This window comes from Notolepis coatsorum, assembly GCF_963971535.1.
Source record: "Notolepis coatsorum genome assembly, chromosome: 18".
Lineage (NCBI taxonomy): Eukaryota > Metazoa > Chordata > Actinopteri > Aulopiformes > Paralepididae > Notolepis > Notolepis coatsorum.
This window is the reverse complement of record NC_140182.1, coordinates 95,383,314-95,402,965: the sequence shown is the minus strand read 5'-3', so window position 1 is coordinate 95,402,965 and position 19,652 is coordinate 95,383,314. Positions and strand designations below refer to the sequence as shown.

Here is a 19,652-nt window from a genome sequence, read left to right as displayed (position 1 = left end):
AACAGAGCCCCAGATCTGCCCCTGCCCCCTCCAACAGAGCCCCAGGTCTGCCCCTGCCCCCTCCAACAGAGCCCCAGGTCTGCCCCTGCCCCCTCCAACAGAGCCCCAGGTCTGCCCCTGCCCCCTCCAACAGAGCCCCAGGTCTGCCCCTGCCCCCTCCAACAGAGCCCCAGGTCTGCCCCTGCCCCCTCCAACAGAGCCCCAGGTCTGCCCCTGCCCCCTCCAACAGAGCCCCAGATCCGTCCCTGCCCCCTCCAACAGAGCCCCAAGTATGTCCATGCCCCTTCCAACAGAGCCCCAGGTCTGCCCCTGCCCCCTCCAACAGAGCCCCAGGTCTGTCCCTGCCCCCTCCAACAGAGCCCCAGGTCTGTCCCTGCCCCCTCCAACAGAGCCCCAGATCTGCCCCTGCCCCCTCCAACAGAGCCCCAGGTCTGCCCCTGCCCCCTCCAACAGAGCCCCAAGTCTGCCCCTGCCCCCTCCAACAGAGCCCCAGGTCTGTCCCTGTCCCTGCCTCAGCCCTCCAATCTGGCCCCCCCTCCAAACACACACACACACACACACACACACACACACACACACACACACACACACACACACACACACACACACACACACACACACACACACACACACACACACACACACACACACACACACACACACACACACACACACACACACACACACACACACACACACACACACACACACACACACTCTCACCAACGTGCATTTTATCATGCTGCTTACCATCCAGATCAACGCCTTCACCAATCAGACTACCAGTCCTGTACCGGTAGTGACCTTAATCCATTGCTTTCGCTGTCAGGCAAGTTGAGTAGGAACAATCACTGCAGTGTGCTTTATTGTGAAGAGCTATATATCCATGGATGGCTTCTCTGTGAACCACCACAGCTGCTTTATATCACATCTACCATGTTGTCAGTGGTCTGCAGAAAGTGTGTACCTGGATGACTTTTCCATTGATGGCATTATTAATGGTCGGGTGTAGGTACTGGATATGTTCGGCTGATCAGTCCGGGGTCCGTTATGCAAAGTATGCTGCTAGGGAACTTATGGACAGTAGACAATGCTAACGTCTAGTACGTTTAGCTAGGTAATGTTAGCTATGGGTTAAAGTTACCGTTATAATAATAATGTTAGTGATATACTGTAAGGGAACTTATTTTGTGCAAAAATGGAAAGCTTGCCAATGTTCATGAGGCAGAATTATTACCGATATTAGCCGATAATAAATGTTCCCAATGATAAATCCCTATACGGGTGGACCGCGCGGGAAACTAAAGTGACGTCAGACTACACCTCCCCATTAAGCTTAAATAAGAGTTCCTGTGGAGAAGGCCATCAGGCTGCTCAATGAACAATAAACACTATGCAGCAACCATCAAATGCACACAGCACACACATCCACACGCACACACTCACTTTAAACGGGCAACTCACTGCAGCACCCACTTTACACACTTTAGAACACCTAAACACACTTTACACTTTATATTTATTGGTAAAGGATTTGCACTACAACTCGCACACCTTACTGTAAATTGTACCTAAATTGTACCTCATCCCATTTCTGCTCTGCACTATATAGTATTGTATATTAGTACATTGCATAGTATAATGTATATTGTATGGTAACTCAGTTACTTCTATTCTGCATCGAACATTGTACATATGTCTATACTGAACACTGTGACCTCTATTTTTACTTCTATTTTACATGCTATACTATTTTATTTCATACTATCTTGTCTAACACAGTCTCTGGAGTGAAACAGTAAGAAGCATTTTGTATAAAAGTATTCTGTACTTCTGTATGACAACTATTAAAGAAACTTGAAACTTGAAGTTTTGCCTTCAAAATAAAAGCGCCTGCCAAGCCAATTCATTCATCACGTTAGCCTGCTAGCTAACATTAGCACGCTAGCAGAAAAGCATAACGGTGGGGCCAATGTCACAAAATCTAAGAGTTTCTTTGCACTTGTGAACCCATGTGCTGGTTTAACATAAACTTAAGTGACAAAGACAAACCGTGTTTATTTCTCATGTAGGCCTAACGTTAATTCGATTTGCTCCACCATTTCACGTCAGCTAGTTCAGTCACTCGATGACGGATTTGACGCTATCTCCGTGAGGCCACGTACAGCCAACAGCGTGATAAACGTTGAACGGACCCCGAACTGATCAGCCAGGCCGAACATATCCAGTACCTACACCAGCCCAGGCCCAGGGTAATGAGAGAAGCTGTCGGCCACAATAATAAAAATAAATGGTCAAATTAAAGATGCAAGATTCCTGCAGAACACTAATGATGATCGGTCTACACACCCAGTATCATAGAGCATTGGCCCCCTCATTATGCGGTGGCAAGTGTTCATTCGGGTTTGTACCCAATGCATTTCAACAGTCATGTAATGCACTGTAATACTAATGTACAGGTAATTAATATGCAGTGTAGGTCTGATTTATAGAGTTGGAGTTCTCACGCACATGCATATATACACACGCAGACACACACCTAATCTGAGCTGTCCCTGGTCTAGCATGGCCGTGACCTGTCCCACTCTCCCTCTCTCTCTCTCTCTCTCTCACTCCCACGGTTTTCAAAGGTGACTACTGATAAAGAATGACCGCAATCCTCACAATTTGCTCTTTTTTTTTTATTCCTTTCTCTGCTCACCGCTCCTCCACTCCTCCACTCCTCCACATGCTCCTCCTCTCACTCCTCGTCCTCCTCCTGTTTGATCCTTTCTTTCACATCACATGCTTTATCCTCCCTGCTGCGTACATCACTAACTGGTTTGATCCTCTGCTTGTGATGCATCGTGTTCTACCATCGAATTCCATTTACTTCATTCTCTTCCTTCCTTCCTTCCTTCCTTCCTTCCTTCCTTCCTTCCTTCCTTCCTTCCTTCCTTCCTTCCTTCCTTCCTTCCTTCCTTCCTTCCTTCCTTCCTTCCTTCCTTCCTTCCTTCCTTCCTTCCTTCCTTCCTTCCTTCCTTCCTTCCTTCCTTGATCTGAAATCCCCTCTTTCCTCTGTCTTTTTCTCTTCTGCTCTGACACATACAACGGATGGACAACTGCTGTATTCCCCCCCCCTCTCTCCTCTGTCTCTGTCTCTCTCTCTCTCTCTGTCTCTGTCTCTGTCTCTTTCTCTCTCTCTCTCTGTCTCCATCTTTGTTCCATTCTTTTGCTGTCTCTCGTCCATTCTCGATCCATCTCCACTTCTCACCTGCTCTACTGTTTTCCTCTCTCTCTCTCTCTCTCTCTCTCTCTCTCTCTCTCTCTCTCTCTCTCTCTCTCTCTCTCTCTCTCTCTCTCTCTCTCTCTCTCTCTCTCTCTCTCTCTCTCTCTCTCTCTCTCTCTCTCTCTCTCTCTCTCTCTCTCCTTCCTGCTCCCTCCTCTCAGGGCCCCCAGCCTCCCCAGGCCGGGGTCCCTGCCCCCCCAGACCTTTCTGCGAGACAGCTGCCCCCTCCTCCTCCTGCCCCTCCCCTCTCGCGCTCTAACCTCTGCTCTCTTCTGTATTGTGCTCCCTCTGGCATGGCTGTAGCGTCAGGTAAGTGTTCCGCCTCCCCCTCCTATCCCTCAGCCCTCCATTCTCACCCCCCTCCCTCTCCTCCCTCTCCTCCTCCTCCTCCTTCATCATCATGATCAGCACCATCGTCATCACGCCCTCGACTTGACTCTCAGACACAGGCAGACGAGTCCATCAAACCCAATGAAACCACACTCAGCTCTCTACTCACAGATTACAGGAGACGGCTCTCACAGTAGAACAAACAACAACAACAACAACAACAACAACAACAACAACAACAACAACAACAACAATATTCATGACTTTGTCGTCCAAAACAGTCGTGGATGGTATAGTGTTCACGGGGTGATAATGGTACATGTATAAATGTAGTTGCAAAAGTGAATGTATTACTATTTCACCTCAGAATGACACCAGTATGACCACAAGAGGGTATTATGAAATGCTGGCAGCAGTAGCTGGCATTTAAAATATATAATTGATTTAACCTTCCTCCCTGTGATTATTTTTGCTGTACATAACTTTCTGACATACAGACTAAATCTCAATGGCATTGTGTGTGTGTGTACAGTATGTGTGATGTAATCCATCACTATATCAATGTTTGTCGTGCTCCTGCTACCATTTTATTGTTCCTGGCCCGGCTGACATAATAATACTCTACTGTAGGTATACACTACAGGTAACACTGAGCACATATAAATTCACAGGCCCCTGCTATTGGCCCCCTTACACAAACTTAAAATAAATTGTTTGACATTCACGCACACCAACATCAATCAAGGTGCAGTGCGGTTCTGTGCATGGCTTTGTGGATCCGTACGGCCCTCTGCTCATGGCGGTGTGTCCCCCCCCCAGCCGGCACCATGACGCTCCCTGAGCCTCCATGCTCCATACCGCCCTCTGGCTTCTGATAGGAGAACCAGCCTCAGAAGCATACTGTACACACACACACACACACACACACACACACACACACACACACACACACACACACACACACACACACACGCACACACACATTCCAATTCAACAGCCCCATTCCTCCCATCTGCCTTTACATTTTCACTTCCACCTACCCAGCTTCACCCCCCACCACACACACACACACACACACACACCCATGCCCCCCCCACCCCCCTCCACGCCCCCACCCTGCTTTGCAGAGGCCCCTGCCTGTCCTGGCTGTACTCCCGGCTCACTGGCACCGCCCTGCTGGATGGAAGAGGCAATGAACAGGCTAAGCAAGAGCGATCTTCACAGCTTTTCTTATTGTGTCTCTTAGTTCAACATCCTCTCCCTCTCTCTCAACCCTGCACTGTTGTCACAACTGTAAACTTGTTAAGCTCCTTTTTTATTTCTCCTCTTCCTTCACTCTGGCAACGGCTGTCAAACTCTGACCTCCAACACTCACTGATGCCGTGGTCAGAGTTTTGCCCCCAACCCCCCCCCCCCCCCCAACCTCCAACCCCCTCCAGTGTGTGTGCTAGTGTGTCTGCTCTTTGTCCCATGTCCTGTCCTGTGCTCATGGTCTGGTACCATCTGTACTGCCACTGAAGACATAATAGTTAGCTGTGCAATCATGTTCACCTGCCTCTCATTATGTACAGTGCTGTACTCCTCATGTGTTCTGTAGAGTAGTGTCATGATGCTCCTAGTAGTCTTCCATTCTCTCTGAGCAATAGACCCTGTTACTGTATTGTTTGTATGCAAACGATGAGGACGCGTTTGGCCCCCGGAGCCAGGTCTCCAGGGACAATCTGAATCAAATCAATACAACGTCCGACAACCTTCGCTTACCTTCGCCTAGGGCTGCACGATTAATCAAAAATAAAATCGCGATCTCGATTCATAGACCTATTCAATCTCATTTCTAAATTATGACGATTTCTTAAATTTTTCTTTTACTTTAAAACATTTTAAACTTTTTTTTAACACTTTGATCGCCATGGTTGAATTCATAATTTACCATCCCTAGCCAGCTCTATTTGTCTATGGAGAAGTTCCCCTTCTTTGCAGGGCTATAACTTTTTAAATTCTATTGCTAAATTGACATTACTATGGCCCATTCAATGTCCCATATCCATTGTTCAGGGTGTAGCAACGTTATACTTTTTCATTCACATATTCATACTAAAATATGGTCTAAAGTATAAGTATGTTTTTATCGTTTTCTGCAGCTTTCTCCAGAACTTGATTTATAGCCCCAAATGCATTATATTGATGATCAAATACAGTTTGGTAGCGATCTGTGCCAGATAAAAAAATTCAACTGGAGGTACTTCTAGAAGTTACTACGTATCATCTGATGTTGACCGGATGGGCGGGGGGTTGTTTATAATTCCGTGGGCAACGTTATATCATTCACCTAGTGTGGGTCATATGATCATCAGAGCAGTTTATATGGAACACGTTAGAAAATAACGCTGGATCTTACCGTATCTTCCTCACGCCGTTGGACGATCAGCTTGGAGTAGACAGTTTTCGATTATGGGATGTTGATCTAGATGAACCATTTCCAGGTTGTATAATACTATATACGTCCAAATAACGTTGTTTATTGAGTTAGGGCGAGCGATTGATTATCCAGTGTGTCGAGATGGAGTCCAGCTAATGATCGCGAGTGCCCGGACGAAATATGGATGAGCACTTCCTGTTTGGCGCGTCACTTCCTGTTGGCCGATCTGCCGATCGGCCACCAGATGGCGCTCTTGAACCGTTAGAGAGTTGAGTGGAGATCAGCAGTATATCTCAGGTCCCCGGAGGAGAAATATGATTTCGATCACAGATTTTTGAAATATTGATATCAAAGACGTGTTACGGCGTCTTCGGCAGAATGAGCATGGCGGGCAATGACGAGTTACGGCGTTTCCGGCGATTAAAGTGTTAATGATTTTTTTTTTTACTTTTTACTTAACTTTTTAAAATGATGACGAAAAATATGAATCATGGGAGATAATCGTGATCTCAATGCTTAGAGAGAAAAATCGTGATTCACATTTTAGCAAGAATCGTGCAGCCCTTTCGCCATGTCATATGCAAAAATAGTCTAACCAGGATTGCAAAGGCATTAAACACCAAATATTCGGACCCAGCTCTAATGCTCAATGAGCCACAAAAATGACGTGCCTATTTCACCTTTCAAGGGCTAATTCTATGATCAAATCAAAAGATGCGTGCGCATTTTGGTTCGCGGATGCCTCATTGTTGCCTACAAGATGACGATGGCGACAAAAGGGTCTATACTGTAGGAGTCATGCAGCTGTTGAGTGTTTGAGGTTGTGGCTGAAACCCGACCGGAAACGCCAGCATCGGATCACTGAATGCGTGAGAGTGCAGGAGCTGCATTAGAGTCTGTCTGTGTGTATGTACTGTACTGTATGTGCATGGATGAGAGTGGGGCGCATGGGGACTGGGATGCATAGATCTTTGCAGCGCTCTGTCCCTGATCACTGATGTCTCTCGTCTTCTCTCTCTGTCCCACAGCACCCGTAAACAAAACTACATGATGAACTTTGCCAGACAGACCGGCCTGCGTCACTACTACAGCCGCAAGAGGCGGGCACTGCGACAGCGCGCCTAAACCACTAAGATGGGGTTCGCCCTACGACCTACCAATCACACATCGACCCGCCACCACATCCTTTATCCTGACGACATAGTGCCCTGCCCAGTGCCCTGCCCCCGCCCCCCACCAATGGATTCCAGTCAGCCTTAGACCACCCTAACACCCCCACGTCCCTCCCTCCCATCCTCCGGCAGACCCATGGGCCATCCAATCAGTTTACGCTGCAGCCAATGAAGGCCTTCCCAACCACGCGAGTTGGCGGGAAGGAGACTCGGAAAGGAAGGAGCAACAAGGCGGCCATTTCCATTTTTTTATTTCAATTTTTTGCCATGGACTTTTCGGGTTTCTAGTTGTTTTCTAATTGTTGCTGTGGTTCTTCTGATTCCTGTTTCCCATTGCGATACCCCCCCCCGCCCCTGGACTTACCCCCCGTGTAACCCCCCCCCCCCCCCCCCCCCCTTTCCTCCTCATCCTCCTACCACACTGTGAAGTTGAGAGATAATATTATATCACTGCTAAGCCGACCAGCCGAACCGGAGGAGCTGCCTCCCAGTTCCACTGAGCCGCCAGGGAGGAGCTCTCCACTGACACCAGTACCCCCAGCAGGAGGACGCCACGACCTCTGACCCCGAAGAGGAGTAAAACGGTGATGAAGATGCTAAAAGAAGAAGAAAAAAAAAAGAGTACTGTGTTCTTGCTGTTCTGTGTGTCTGTGGGTTCTTTTTGTGATGAGTTGACTGTGGTGTTCCGTTCATTCGTTCGTTCGTTTTCTACTAATTCATTATGCTTTTTTTTATTTTGAGAGGGAGGGAGGGAGGGAGGGGGCAGTCAGGTTGTTTATTTTCCTTTCTTTTTTTCCCCTTGTTTATCTGGAAACGGATGTGGAGCAAGAGGGTGGAGCGAAGCCCCTCGCCCCCCACACACGGCAAGAAGGAGAGAAGGAACGAATCGCACGAAGGGGGGGGGGGAAGAGAAAAAAAAGGACAAATGTAAAAGACTGAACAATTTTCTTTTGTCGTTTTTTATTATTATTTTTTATATATGTTGGTTCCCGAAAATACAGATATTTATGGTAAATGGTTCTCCACGTAACCTATTTAAAAGATGCACTGTGCGTGAAATCTGTATGTTATTTTCTAGTGTTAAGTTATTAGGCAGTCGAGTCAGGTTCTCGGACTGCATCATCTCCTCTCCCCCTTTCTCTCTCCCCCTCCCACCCCTCTCTCTCTCTTTCTCCCTCTCTCCCTCTCTCTACTCTCTTGTGCTGTTACTGTACCCCCCCAATCCCCCCCCCCTATCCTTCTCTGCTGATTTCTGATACCTGGAGGTGAGGCTCTGTGTGTGTTGTTTTTTGAAGTCTGTGTAATATGGACCCTCTCCCCTTCAGTGTAACTCCAGTATAGCAATCTCCTGTATATATATGTATATCCACGACGGGGAGACCCAACAGCAGCCTTATAAAAAGGGAAATAAAGAACAGTTCAAACCTCATACAGTACATGCTGCTCTCGGCTGCTCTGTTTCCATGGGAACCGATCGGGTGTGTGTCCGTTAGTCAGTTTACGGGAGATGTTTTTTTGTTTTTATTAGGATCCCCATTACAGTAGCTGTCAAATGAATGACCGCCTGTCTTCCTGGGGTCCTTAAGAAAATAACACAGAATGTAATTAGTAATAGAATTCAAATGAGAAAAAACTGAAAGCATAAAAAGGAAATCAGAAATGATAACTCAACATTGAAGATACAATGAAATACTAACTTGTTTCTGAAAGGGTAACCCTTCAATTGGTAATTAAATACAAAATAGTCCATCACATCTATACATCAGTTTCATCAGTTCACATTTTAAAACTATATGTATTGTTCCAGTTGATTATGGCTCTATAGCGCACTGTGAATTTTTAATGATCCACATACTAGCCCCAAAAATGGAATTGTATATTTAAGCATTACATCACACGCAGGAGTGGTTTGTGAACAATAAACCATGCCTAGGAATGGTCGTTAGGCCCGAGGCGCAGCCGAGGGTTGTTAGACCCCTCTAGGCATGGTTTATTTTTCACAAATCACGACTGCAAGTGGTGTAATGCTTTTATACAACTGCCACATTCATCCAACCTTATTGCTATACAATAAACACACATTAATTGAAGATTTATTGAAAAAACCATCAGCCAGAAAAAGTAGTTCCCAAAAAAGGAAAAAATAGAAGTTGCCTCCATGTGGAAGCAGCTCGGAAGTGCATTCAACTGTTCTCAGTAGGACATCCAACCAACTAACACATCCAACTGTCTTTCAACTAAGACATCCAACCAACTAACACATCCAACTGTCTTTCAACTAAGGCATCCAACCAACTAACACATCCAACTGCCTTTCAACTAAGACATCCAACCAACTAACACATCCAACTGTCTTTCAACTAAGGCATCCAACCAACTAACACATCCAACTGCCTTTCAACTAAGACATCCAACCAACTAACACATCCAACTTTTCTTTAGTTTTTAATTATGAAGTTAGTGGTTGTTATTGGAATGATTGATTGATTGATTGATTGAAAATTGTATTACCAGATGCAGAATGGGTACAATACAGTACGGCTCAATACACACAATTGTTAAGGGGATGCAGACCTACTTTCTATAGAACTTCATTCTTAGATGCTTCTATTGAAAGTAGGTAAAAAAAAAAAATTTCAATCAATCAATTTGCGCGATTTTTATTTTGTTCTACAATGACTCATGACCCATCAATTACATCATCCAACATTGTTTAAGCAACTAAGACATTGTGTGTGTGTGTGTGTGTGTGTGTGTGTGTGTGTGTGTGTGTGTGTGTGTGTGTGTGTGTGTGTATGCGACCAAGTGAGTGTGTCTGGAAGCCAGACAGTGTGAGAGATTGAGCTCTGGCAAGGAAGGGGAAGGGAAAAAAATGGCAAATTAATCAATCAATCAATCAATTTGCGCGATTTTTATTTTGTTCTACAATGACTCATGACCCATCAATTACATCATCCAACATTGTTTAAGCAACTAAGACATTGTGTGTGTGTGTGTGTGTGTATGCGACCGAGTGAGTGTGTCTGGAAGCCAGACAGTGTGAGAGATTGAGCTCTGGCAAGGAAGGGGAAGAAAAAAAAATTGCAAATTAATCAATCAATCAATCAATTCGCGCAATTTTTATTTAAGCATTACATCACGTGCAGGAGTGGTTTGTGAACAATAAACCATAGGGGTGGTCGTTAGACCCCTCTAGCCCTAGGCATGGTTTCTTTTTCACAAATCACGACTGCAAGTGGTGTAATGCTTTTATACAACTGCCACATTCATCCAACCTTATTGCTATACAATAAACACACATTAATCGAAGATTTATTGAAAAAAACATCCGCCAGAAAAAGTAGTTCCCACAACAACAACAAAGACAAGTTGCCTCCATGTGGAAGCAGCTCGGAAGTGCATCCAACGGATCCAACAAACTAACACATCCAACTGTGTGTTATTGGAATGATTGAGACAAGTTGCCTCCATGTGGAAGCAGTTCGGAAGTGCATCCAACGGATCCAACAAACTAACACATCCAACTGCCTTTCAACTAAGGCATCCAACCAACTAACACATCCAACTGCCTTTCAACTAAGACATCCAACCAACTAACACATCCAACTGCCTTTCAACTAAGACATCCAACCAACTAACACATCCAACTTTTCTTTAGTTTTTAATTATGAAGTTAGTGGTTATTGGAATGATTGATTAGATGCTTCTATTGAAAGTAGGTAAAAAAAAAAAAATGCAATTAATCAATCAATCAATCCGCGCGATTTTTATTTTGTTCTACAATGACTCATGACCCATCAATTACATCATCCAACATTGTTTAAGCAACTAAGACATTGTGTGTGTGTGTGTGTGTGTGTGTGTGTGTGTGTGTGTGTGTGTGTGTGTGTGTGTGTGTGTGTGTGTGTATGTGTGTGTGTGTGTGTGTGTGTGGGGGGGGGGTGTGTATGCGACCGAGTGAGTGTGTCTGGAAGCCAGACAGTGTGAGAGATGAGCTCTGGCATGGAAGGGGAAGAAAAAAAAATTGCAAATTAATCAGTCAATTCACGCGATTTTTATTTTGTTCTACAATGACTCATGACCCATCAATTACATCATCCAACATTGTTTAAGCAACTAAGACATTGTGTGTGTGTGTGTGTGTGTGTGTGTGTGTGTGTGTGTGTGTGTGTGTGTGTATATGTGTGTGTGTGTGTGTGTGTGTGGGGGGGGTGTGTATGCGACCGAGTGAGTGTGTCTGGAAGCCAGACAGTGTGAGAGATGAGCTCTGGCAAGGAAGGGGAAGGGGGAAAAAAATTGCAAATTAATCAATCAATCAATCAATTCACGCGATTTTTATTTTGTTCTACAATGACTCATGACCCATCAATTACATCATCCAACATTGTTTAAAGGACTAAGACATTCGCCGTGACAGAATCGCTTTATATTTAGTCGTTATGACACTATCAACATATCCATTTGTTAAAGATTATTGTCCGCCATCTTGTTTTTCCGAAAAATCCGCACGCCGGAGTGATGTGATTCGGTTGTGGGCGGGTCCTGGGACCAGGAGCGTGGATTGTGCCAGATACGTGTAAATGGACTGTTTCAGCCAATGAGAATCGAGAAATTTGCATGCCGTTGTATAATATTTATTTGTATAGCCCAAAAACCACAATACATCTCAACAGGTTTACAAGGCCACAATACAACACCCCTTGACTAAATACTGTAGTTCCAGAGTTGGCTCATGGTTGCCACTACGAAGGTTCCAGTTCATCCGAATTTTTATTAAGAAATACATAAACAGTATAGTTAAAACACGCGTTTTAAAAATAGGTCAACCCATCTGGCAATGGCTCATTCTGTTGGAATCGTGTCCAGCCATCACCTTGGTACACATCTCAGTCTGGCTAGACCGGATATGTAGAAGTGAATTAGGTGCTCAGTATTTAACAACCGTAGTCCACTACTGATTAGCAGTGCTGCTGATACTGTAGTGTAGATGGTCAGCAGAACTCAATGCAGAGTCTACAGAAATGGACACAACCAACTGGGTTGGCCTTCATTCATTCATTCATAAAAGCATATCCCCATCAAAAGCATGATAATTTCTTATGGTTCTACCAGTAATAATTAATGATGCATAATTCATAATAAAATCATGAAGACTGTAGTCACATGTTGGCCAGCATTGTGACCACAGCCGCCAGGATCAGTCTGAGGGGGACAGATTTGGCAGCGACACGGGAGAGGGAGAGGGAGTTGCAGTAATTCCAGTCACAGCAATCGTAGTGCATGGCGAAGACGGTCCCTTTGAAGGGGAGGCTGAGCACCTGGCTGCAGTTCCCCTCCGCCATGCACCCCCAGGCCGTCAGGGCGCTGTAATTGCCATAGTGACCACCTGCCGTGAAACACAGCTCGCCGGGAGGGCACTCGGTGGTCACGGTGAGATTGAAGGTCTCCCCTGGCGCCAGGAGGGGGCTGAAGTAGCAGAGCAGGTTGGAGATGTTGCCACAGAGCATGGTGGGGAGGAGCAGGTAGAGACACAGGCCTGCAGCATACAGGAACTGGTGCATGTTGGACCTGGTGGAGAGAGTTAATGATTGACAGGGCTCTGTGTTTGCAGTCAGAACACAATATTGAATCAGTCTTTAAAAATCAAGAATTGTATGCTTTCCCCCCAGATTGCTTTCTCTTTTTCACAATATTAAAAAGTCATTATCCAAGATAAAAGAAAGATCATACACAAAATATATATATATTTGGATCAGAGTCTGAGGCTGGTATTAATGCACAGGTGTTGAGACTGTTGATTGTGTGACTAGGTGTCCATTGCTCTGACTTGCTGGTCAACTCCCATTACCCAAGAACACATTTTTTTACCATTGTATATTTCATTGCAAACAGTATTAACCTTAGGTGCTTGTCTTACCTGACCATTGTAAGGACTCTTCAGCTCAAACTGGAGGAATAGTTTATCCAAAAAACCCAGTTCTCCAGTCCTACTCTATACAACATCTGACTAATTATTCTCACCTCAACCAACACAGACCCCACCCCTCCTAGACACGCCTATTAGTGAAATCAGTGCAAATTGACCAGAGACCGGATAGATTCAACATGCTTTCATTTTACTGCATCAATTAGCACACAGGAAATGCTAGTATTTATAATAAGATAGTAAATATACCAGAGAGTGGCTGGTAACTCCACTTTATGTTCTCTGGTGCAAGAAACACTGGTCATAATAACTATAAAATATGTTTAATATATGATCACTTTTTCATCTTTACATATTTATCAAATAGGTTCATCATCATTGAATGCATATTATTGGCATTAAGAACGTTATTTTTTGCCATGTGTACTGGGTCATCTTTAAAGGGGTCAGGTATAGATAGGTCAGGATAGAGGCAGCAACTGGTTAACAGGGCTCTGTGGTTGCAGTCAGAACATAACATTGGATCATCGTCTTTAAAAATCAACCATTATATTGACATTATGCACCTTTTTGTATTTTACTTAATCCATCAGGCCAGATTGCCTTCTCTTTCACAATTTGACCAAGTACATTATTTGAGACGAAAGGAATTCACACCAAAAAAAGCCCTACTTATTTTGATTTAAGTCTTGCCGTTACACAGGTGTTGATTGTGTGACTTGGGTTTCCATTGCTCTGACTTGCTTGTCAACTCCATTACCCAAAAACAGATTATTACTATTGTATATTTCATTGCAAACCGTATTAACCATATGAAGTTGTCTCACCTGGCCATTGTACGGACTCTTCAGCTCAAACTAGATGACTAGTTGATCCAAAAACCCAGTTTTTCAGTCCTACATTCACATTTAGTCATTTAGCTGACGCTTTTATCCAAAGCGACTTACAAGTTTTGTACAACAAGACAGCAGGAAGGGTAGAACTCGATCAGCTGAGTAACAATGTGCATCAAATTGTTGAGTGCTATAGTGTAGGTTAGTATTAGGACACGTGCATGACAGTAAGGTTAGTTAGGGTTAGAGTTCTTTTTTTTTATTATTTCTTTTAAAATTTCAGATAATGATTGAAGAAGTGCGTCTTTAGTCGACAGCGAAAGATTGGACGGGTTTCGGCTGTCCTAACTGTGGTGGGAAGTTCGTTTCACCATTGTGGGGCAAGGACCGAGAATAGGCGACTTCTCTTTGATGACCCTCCCGGAGCTCGGATAGGAGTAGGTCTGAGGCGGCCAGAAGATGCAGAGCATACGGGTCTTGAGGGTGTGTAGTTAGAGACCATTGACCAGAGGTAGACAGCAGCCGTTCCCTTCGCCGCACGATATGCCAGGTCGAGGGCCTTGAAGCATATTCGTGCAGCAATGGGGAGCCAGTGCAGGTCCCTGAGAAGTGGTCCTACTCCAGTGGTCACCAACATTTTTAAGCCCAAGATCACTTTTTTTTTAAATTTTTGGTGAAGGCAAGATCTACCTATTGAAGCGTTGAGAGAAAAAGACAGCCAAGATTGTACTTTAAACTAAATGACTTTTATTTGCCTGTATTCTAATTACATGCAATGCTTTGGTCCAACATTAAAACGTCAAAGTAGAACTGTAATATATTATGTACTTTCTCAGTCAGTGCTAAGTGCAGTCATCTTATGCAGCATCACTTTTCACATCAAAACAAAAGTAGAACTGTAATATGGACTTTCTCATATTATTAACATTGCCAAACATATTTACAATTAGCATTTTATAAAGTAGAACTGTAATATGTACTTTCTCAGTCAGTGCTAAGTGCAGTCATCTTATGCAGCATCACTTTTCACATCAAAACAAAAGTAGAACTACCCTTAATCGCCAAGGACGACTTTAGATGTCATTGCTCGCCATGCTTAATCTGCCAATGACGTCGTACAGTCTTTGAGATCAATATTTCAAAAATCTGTCATGGCAATCATATTTCACCCACGGAGACTTGAGACTTGCTCTTGATCTCCTCTCAACTCTCCAACGGTTCAAGACCACCATCTGGTGGCCGATCGGCGAATCGCCAAAACCGGAAGTGACACGCCGGAAGTGGTGCTCACCCATATTTCATCCGGCCACTCGCTATCGCTAGCGGGACTCCAGCTTGATACACTGGATAGCGATCCGTTGCCAATAACTCGATAAACAACATGATTTGGACGTATATAGTATTATACAACCTGGAACTGGACCAACTAGATCAGGGGTAGGCAACCCTAGGCACGCGTGCCTGCATAGGCACGCGGGGGCATTTGCATAGGCACAGGGGGCAGCAGTAAAAAAAAAAAAAAAAAAAAAAAAAAAATGTTTTTTTTTTTTTTTTTGCTCTGAAATATTATAGTGAAATATTTTGCACTGTTGTCGCATTTATCTTGTTGAAATCCGCCCACAGGTTCTTTTTACTACCACATATTTAATTGAGACCCTTTATTTGTTTATTATTTCAATTTAGCTGGAAATACATTGCTACATCATTCAGTAACATTTGCAGAGCCTTATAACAAAAACATTATTACGGTCACCATTGTGACCAGTGGGATTAATCAACACATTTTATTATTTATTTTTCTATTTCATTGAACATTGCACATGTTAAAAGCCATTTTTACTTGTGTTCTTAAAACAATGACAATAAACATAGTTTTATTAGGTTGAAATAATGTGGTTGTGTACTTATTTTTCTGTTAACTTATTATGCATTGAAAACTGAAAACCTTAATGCACAGTAACTGAACTCAATATTTTTAAGTTCTGGTAACTTATTATTATTTTTTTTTACAGTGTAGTCTTGCGATCAATCAAAACTTATTTACACGATATACCTCACATTCACCCTCCATTCACATCCTGGTGTTCTCCTGGTGTTCTCCATTAGGCCTGTAGGTGGAGCTATGACGGCACACGTACAGTACACACACCGATGGTGTGTGATGTGTCCAAAAATGAATGGGCAAATGTGAGTGAAATGGTCGCACTGTATGCAGCTGTTTGTCTGCATTGCATCCCCCCCCCCCAACTCAGATTTAGGGTTGATACAACCATCATAATAATATTGTTAATAATAACAATAACAATAATGATGTAATAATGTAAAAATTAAAAATACCTGATTATGAGAAAAAAAAATTCGATGTATGGAATATTGTTGAGGCACACTAGTTACAACTATATTTCAAACAGGCACTCCATGTCAAAAAGGTTGCTGACCCCTGAACTAGATCGACATCCCATAATAGAGAACTTTCTGCTCCATGCTGATCGCCCAACGCTACGAGGAAGCTGCGGTGAGTTTCAGCGTGTTTGATTATTATTATACATACACACTGCTCCGATAAACATATCACCCATACTAAATAAATGATTTAACGTCGGCCACGGACTTATAACACCCCCCCCCCCCCCCCCCCCCCCCCTCCGGTCACCAGCAGATGATGAGGCATGACGTGTAGGACCTTGTACAATTGAAATTTTTTATCTGACGTCAATCGGTATCAAACTACATTTGATGATCTAATATATGTATTTGTGGCTATAACTCACGTTCTATGGAATGCTGCAGAAAACGATAAAAACATATTTATACTTTAGACCATATTTTAGTATGAATGTGTGAATGAAAAGTAGAACGTTGCTACATCCTAAACGATAGATACTTGATGTTGAATGGGCCATAGTAATGTCAATTTAGCAATACAATTTAAAAAGTTATAGCCCTGCAAAGAAGGGGAACATCTCCATAGACAAATAGAGCTGGCAGAGGACGGTATAAGGATGGATATAAGCGTGGCAGAGAATTAACATTGACAAACATATTTACAATTAGCATTTTATAAAGTAGAACTGTAATGTGTACTTTCTCAGTCAGTCCTAAGTGCAGTCATCTTATGCAGCATCACTTTTCACATCAAAACAAAAGTAGAACTGTAATGTGAACTCTCATATTATTAACATTATAAAATGCTAATTGTAAATATGTTTGTCAAAGTAGAACTGTAATATGTACTTTCTCAGTCAGTGCTAAGTGCAGTCATCTTATGCAGCATCACTTTTCACATCAAAACAAAAGTAGAACTGTAATGTGGACTCTCATATTATTAACATTATAAAATGCTAATTGTAAATATGTTTGTCAAAGTAGAACTGTAATATGTAGTTTCTCAGTCAGTGCTAAGTGCAGTCATCTTATGCAGCATCACTTTTCACATCAAAACAAAAGTAGAACTGTAATGTTGACTCTCAGGGAAAGATCTAAAAAAAAAAAAAAAAAAATGTTTTCAGGGAAAGATCTACAGGGAAAGTCTCAAAGATCGACCAGTCGATCGCGATCGACGGGTTGGTGACCACTTCTTCTTCTTCTTCTTTTGAATTTCCGGCAGTGTAGGCGTATTACTGCCCTCCCCAGTTCGAATACTACGCTAGTAGTACTGTTACAAGTCCTCTTCTCCTTCTACTTTACCGCCATCTACTGGAATCCGTCATCCCCTACATTGTCCAATGGAATGCAGCTGCCCTGAGGCAGACTCACAGAAGCGTGGCGAATAATCATCGCCTACGGCCCCTCCGACCACCACCAACATTCATTCACATGCATACACATTCATACGAGGCAAGTAGGTTAAGTGTCTTGCCCAAGGACACAACGGCAGTGGGATGGACATGGGCTTGAGCGGGATTCGAACCACCAACCCTTCGATCATTGGACAACCCGCTCTACCCCTGAGCCACGCCGCCCCACTATGCTGCCCTCCCCTCCACAACTACAACACTTCAGCTTCACTCCCTCTCCACACTTCCCATAATCATGCTCCCCGCCACACCTAGCACACCTCTGTCCCTTCCTACACGAAATAGCTATATGGCCAAACTCCTGGCACCTATAACACCTAAGAGGACTCTGAACAAATTCCCTAACCCTAAACACCCTATAGACTACCCTACAAACACCTCACTAGGAACAACCCCACCCTCAAATTTAATCACTACCGTCTCCGTCTTATATCCTATCTGCTCCCCTCTTCATCCTTTCTGCACCCTTAACTATGCCATTACGCACGTCCCCCCTTAACTCTCCCACCAGCTGCTCTACGCTAATTGGTGACCACTGCTATACAACATCTGATTTATATTCTCCCCTCAATCTACACAGGCCCCGCCCCTCCTAGACACACCTACTAGTGAAATCAGCACAGATTGACTAGAGTCAGGAGAGATTCAACATGCTTTCATTTTACTGCATCAATTACCACACAGGGAATGCTAGAATTTATGAAAGTGTCTGGTAAATCCACTTTCTGATCTCTGGTGCAAGAAACACTGGTCATAATAACTATAAAACATGTTTAACACTTTGAGTGCCAACAACGAGATTTCTCGTTAGTTCATGCCAACCGTTCAGTGCCAACGGCGAGAGATATCGTTTTTTTATTTATTATCGATTTCCATAAATTTTTCATCAATCTAGCCTCACGTTACCACTGGAACTCTCTCTGAGCTCCATTGGGAAAATACCGCCCCCTATTGTCTCTCCGGATGGTACTGCACCCCTTTGGATTGGATTGAATGAAACGCATGGAGAAAAAAAAGTCTTGCTTCCACATTTTACTTGTCAGACATGTAACCAGAGACGATCGAAGTCATTGTCCACCACCAGAACAGCGGAAAATGTGTTTCCAGTACCCAGCGTTGGATCAATAAACACAATCGATATTTGGAATGGCGATCAGGAATTGGAATAATCTTTTTGGAGAACATCTGATCTGAGGTAAGGAATCTATTTTTACAAGTCTTGGGATATTCAGTGCTTTTCAGCCCGCTTCTATAGTGTTCTGAAGGTCCAGATTAACACTGAAAGTCTGCGTTTATTGTTTTGTATAACTTGTATATTGTTTATATATATAAGATATATATCTTTGCGCCATCTGTTTGCATAACAGTATTCTTCGCTCGCCTTATTGGGTCCCATCCTTGACGTTGTAGGCGCCAGAGACGCGCCCCCTAGACATGGTTTCTAGACATGTTCAGACACGTTCAGACAAGCCCAGAGCAAGCGCATTGATTCTGTACAGGTGAATAGGCTGAGCCCAATAGGGATCAGTTTGAGTATATATTGTAGACGGTGCAAGCAGCAGCAGCGGCAGTAACATAACAGGAAAACTAGCAGAGCGAGAGTGTGAGACGTCCGGTACAGTTGTACACAGACCGATAGCAGTGTATCGTTATAGAGAGCTAATGGCTACTTAGATACGACTATAATATTGTCGAGCCATTATTGGCACAGTACAGTGACTCGTGTAAGCGAAGTAACGTGGAGAGACTTATAGTTAAACCCAGCGCCGTTTGGATATAACTACTCATTGGAGACCGTCTACGGGTTAGCTTCAAGTACAAACGAAGCTAGCTAGCTACCATCTATGCCAACAGGCTTTTGGATTAATAGCTATTAACCCTGCCATCGGGCGCTAGGATTACAAGGA

The 19,652-nt window shown here is 43.7% G+C and overlaps 2 protein-coding genes across 2 annotated transcripts in view; one reads left to right on the top strand and one right to left on the bottom strand.

The window, feature by feature from the left end:
- The window catches only part of reln (reelin), a gene marked incomplete at its 5' end in the record, with an annotated part of 170,994 nt that extends 163,566 nt beyond the window's left edge, over positions 1 to 7,428 (top strand). Inside the window, 1 exon segment of the mRNA XM_084335295.1 lies at positions 7,046 to 7,428. Within this exon segment, the coding sequence (XP_084191421.1) occupies positions 7,046 to 7,142 (97 nt within the window). The 3' untranslated portion in view covers positions 7,143 to 7,428.
- A 4,920-nt stretch (positions 7,429 to 12,348) lies between these two features.
- Positions 12,349 to 12,750, bottom strand: bncr (bouncer; the record flags this gene model as incomplete). The annotated part of the gene is made up of 1 exon (XM_084335294.1): positions 12,349 to 12,750. One exon carries the CDS (start codon positions 12,748 to 12,750, stop codon positions 12,349 to 12,351), a length of 402 nt encoding a protein of 133 aa, XP_084191420.1.
- Between the last annotated feature and the right edge of the window lie 6,902 nt (positions 12,751 to 19,652).